The sequence below is a fragment of the Suillus subaureus genome, assembly GCF_016647635.1.
Source record: "Suillus subaureus strain MN1 chromosome Unknown BJ212scaffold_150, whole genome shotgun sequence".
In the NCBI taxonomy this organism is placed as follows: Eukaryota; Fungi; Basidiomycota; class Agaricomycetes; order Boletales; family Suillaceae; genus Suillus; species Suillus subaureus.
In genome coordinates, this window is record NW_024538706.1 from 30,987 (window position 1) to 33,813 (window position 2,827).

The following is a 2,827-nucleotide window of genomic DNA, read 5'->3' on the forward strand; positions in this document are numbered from 1 at the left end:
TCTCGCCTTGCATCTCGGACATAGAGGTGGGCGAAACCCGATCATACTTCAAAGCTTCATACTATGTAGAGATCGAGACGTGGAAGGATGTCTGGGTCAATGCCTTGCGGAGTGTCATTTCGACTGAAACAATGGATTCGGAGCAGGCTCTGGTCAAAGCGATAAGCGGGTACCTTCCAGACCATATTCTCTATGTAGAAGTTGGACGATTCACCTTGGTCAGAGCGGACTGATATCGTAGGGTCAGACTCACCAGACGTACGACGGAATTCTGTAGAAACGAAGACCTGTTAATAGCATCCAATAATCGTCGATACCATAGGACTTGCAAAGCCTCGATTAAAGGTGAATGAAAAGCTTGCTACAAAGTGTGCACAAGAAACACCACATGATAGATACAAAAGGCAGCTGCAAGTCGCAGCGATATTGTGAAGGGTGGACACGATGTAGATTTTGGAAAAAAGTAGCTTACATTGTAGGCAAATGCTATCGGCACGACATTGACAGCCAACTTCCCCAACTCCCGCCACAAAGGTCATGACACCCACACTGCAGCCTAAAACACCAATGCACTTTCTTAACCTCAATAAAAATGCATTGGTCGCTGATTTTGTGGGAAAACCACTCGACGCTCTGAGAACGCCCGCCCTCGTTGCGGACCGCGTGGTGCTCGCAGAGAACTGCAGGAGATGCACGAGAATGCGAGAGACTGGGAAGCAACTTCTAGAGGACACTCGAAGACACAAGGTAGGAGGGGATGAAATTCACTGTGATGACTTCTATCAGACAGTCGAAGGAACGAAACTGCAGCTAGTTTCAGATATCGGCAGAAGTTCTGCGGTCATTCTATCGACACTCATAGAAGCTTGAGGAATCGTGCAAGGTGGTATCGTAGCCGACGCTGCAGTCAAAGATGTCAGTCCAGAAGCATGTAAAATCGTTCCGACTCTCACCTATTTTTCAGATTCTGTACGGTTTTCCAGTTGGACTGAACAAATTGGATGATCTGTCTGCTCTGCATCTGAGATGACAAGATACGGGAGAACCATTCTTATTCTCTTCAATCATTGAAATCAAGTGAAATTTCTGGAGGAATACGAGAGGGCGCAAGAACACCCGAAGAAATAGTCTGCGTGTATCAAAATGAATGCCAGTCTAAAGTATGTTCTTTGAATACCACCATAATAGATCACTCACAAACATAAACGAGCCGGGATACTTCCAGAGCCTGTTTCAAAGTATTCATAAGGGTGTTTGCATCTTCGGCAATTTCGGTGATCGGATTTTACACCTACGTCGGATACACGTATGGAGTGACATAACTGGAGGAAGCTATCTCATATTTAACAGGGGAAACGCGTCTTACCAATGACGCAGCAGCCACGGCCATTGAAGTTCTGACAGAGTCAAATAACAGAGGTCAACAATCAGTCATTCGTCCTCTCAGTGGGATCCATTCCAACTGTTCTTGGCGCAACCACGGAAGCAAAGCTAGAGATGGCATCTACACTCAATGGAACACTGGAGCTCCATACAGGTAAGCGAACTTCATCAGGGAGGAATCTAGTTGGTATAAACCGATTCGTACAGGAAATTACACCGTGCTCGATCTCCAGCAGCTACACACGACCTTGATCGGCCGTCCACAAATCTCCCAGAATATTTTAGCCACCGTGATTTTATACTACCCCGGAAGAGGAAGTGACGGGCAAGACAAAGCCATGTGTAATGCTGGTGCCATGGCTATGAGTAAAGACACGGATCGTATTCCAGGGTTCGGGAGGTTGTTGGCAAGTCATGAAAGAATTTCGTAGGAGCGCAGGATATCGGTACAAGTTCCCCCACACCCAGAGTCAGGTCGCATAAATCCTACGTTGAAGATCGGAGATACTGTCTAGATTGTCGGGCAACGTATGTTTGATAGCCGCTGCTTACCCGTGGCACTATATCACCGATTCGCGAGGATAAAGGAAGTGACAAAGTGGTTGAGCATCTGGGCACCATGGAAGGGATGGCAGTACTAGACTTAGTGACATGCGGTGTACGACCGATTACTGTCTGAAGTACATAGTAGTAGGTGACGAAGAACTATCAACGATTTTCATTGGCTGACTACGCTAACTCAGGCATGCCGCGCGTCTAATAATGTTATGTAATCGGCAAGACACTGTCTGAATCTGTTCGTCGAATGTCATCGTTTTGCGCAAAAGGTCGTCGCAGGAGGCTGTTCGATTCGACTTCTGTTCTTCTTCGTGAAGCAAAAACCACTGTCCATACAACGGAATTTGTATCTACGCTCCGCACGGTGTCTGTTCGTTGTTAACGCTTCTATCTGGCCAAGTGCCAATGCACACATCTCGGTACCACCTTGAAAATGTACCTTCGACCAATCCGCCAAGCGAAGTCTCAACTCACCTGGCAAGTAGTGAGAACTAACATTGCGCACAAGTGGCATATTGCGAACACTCGTTTGGCAGCGCAAATTTGGGGAAGTTAAAGGTGTATCATGATATCATCAATCCAACTTGAATGGTTGGAAAAGCTCAACACTCTTTTGATTTACCCATGCATGTGACAACATCTCCATCCACGTCCTTGATTCTATGCTCATGATAGGTTTCATCTGCTCAATGAGCTGACAAGGTGCTTACTATATGGAGTACTAGTACCCAGTACACCGTGCCACTTTTGGCTACAATATTTCTGGTCGGTCACAATACCATATATCTATTTCTGATGCCTTATCTCAACGTGGATCGATCCTATCCTGTCTTCGAGAAGTATTAATGAGCCCCGTACTCTTCCGCTTCCAGGTCCTCCTTTCTCT

General features: G+C 46.4%; 2 protein-coding genes across 2 annotated transcripts; both read left to right on the top strand.

The window, feature by feature from the left end:
- Positions 1-384: 384 nt before the first annotated feature.
- BJ212DRAFT_1402374 (uncharacterized protein) lies at positions 385-1,090 on the top strand. Its single transcript, XM_041337353.1, has 2 exons — positions 385-901; positions 954-1,090. Exon 1 carries the CDS (start codon positions 538-540, stop codon positions 868-870), a length of 333 nt encoding a protein of 110 aa, XP_041185701.1. The 5' UTR covers positions 385-537; the 3' UTR covers positions 871-901; positions 954-1,090.
- A 209-nt stretch (positions 1,091-1,299) lies between these two features.
- Positions 1,300-1,810, top strand: BJ212DRAFT_1402375 (uncharacterized protein; the record flags this gene model as incomplete). The annotated part of the gene is made up of 2 exons (XM_041337354.1): positions 1,300-1,537; positions 1,591-1,810. Coding segments are annotated over exons 1-2 (260 nt in total), but the record flags the coding sequence as incomplete, so codon positions are not given.
- Positions 1,811-2,827: the final 1,017 nt, after the last annotated feature.

Bases quoted from the DNA above. Each gene is read 5' to 3' on its own strand.
- BJ212DRAFT_1402374 (XM_041337353.1), top strand. From the start codon at position 538: ATGACACCCACACTGCAGCCTAAAACACCAATGCACTTTCTTAACCTC.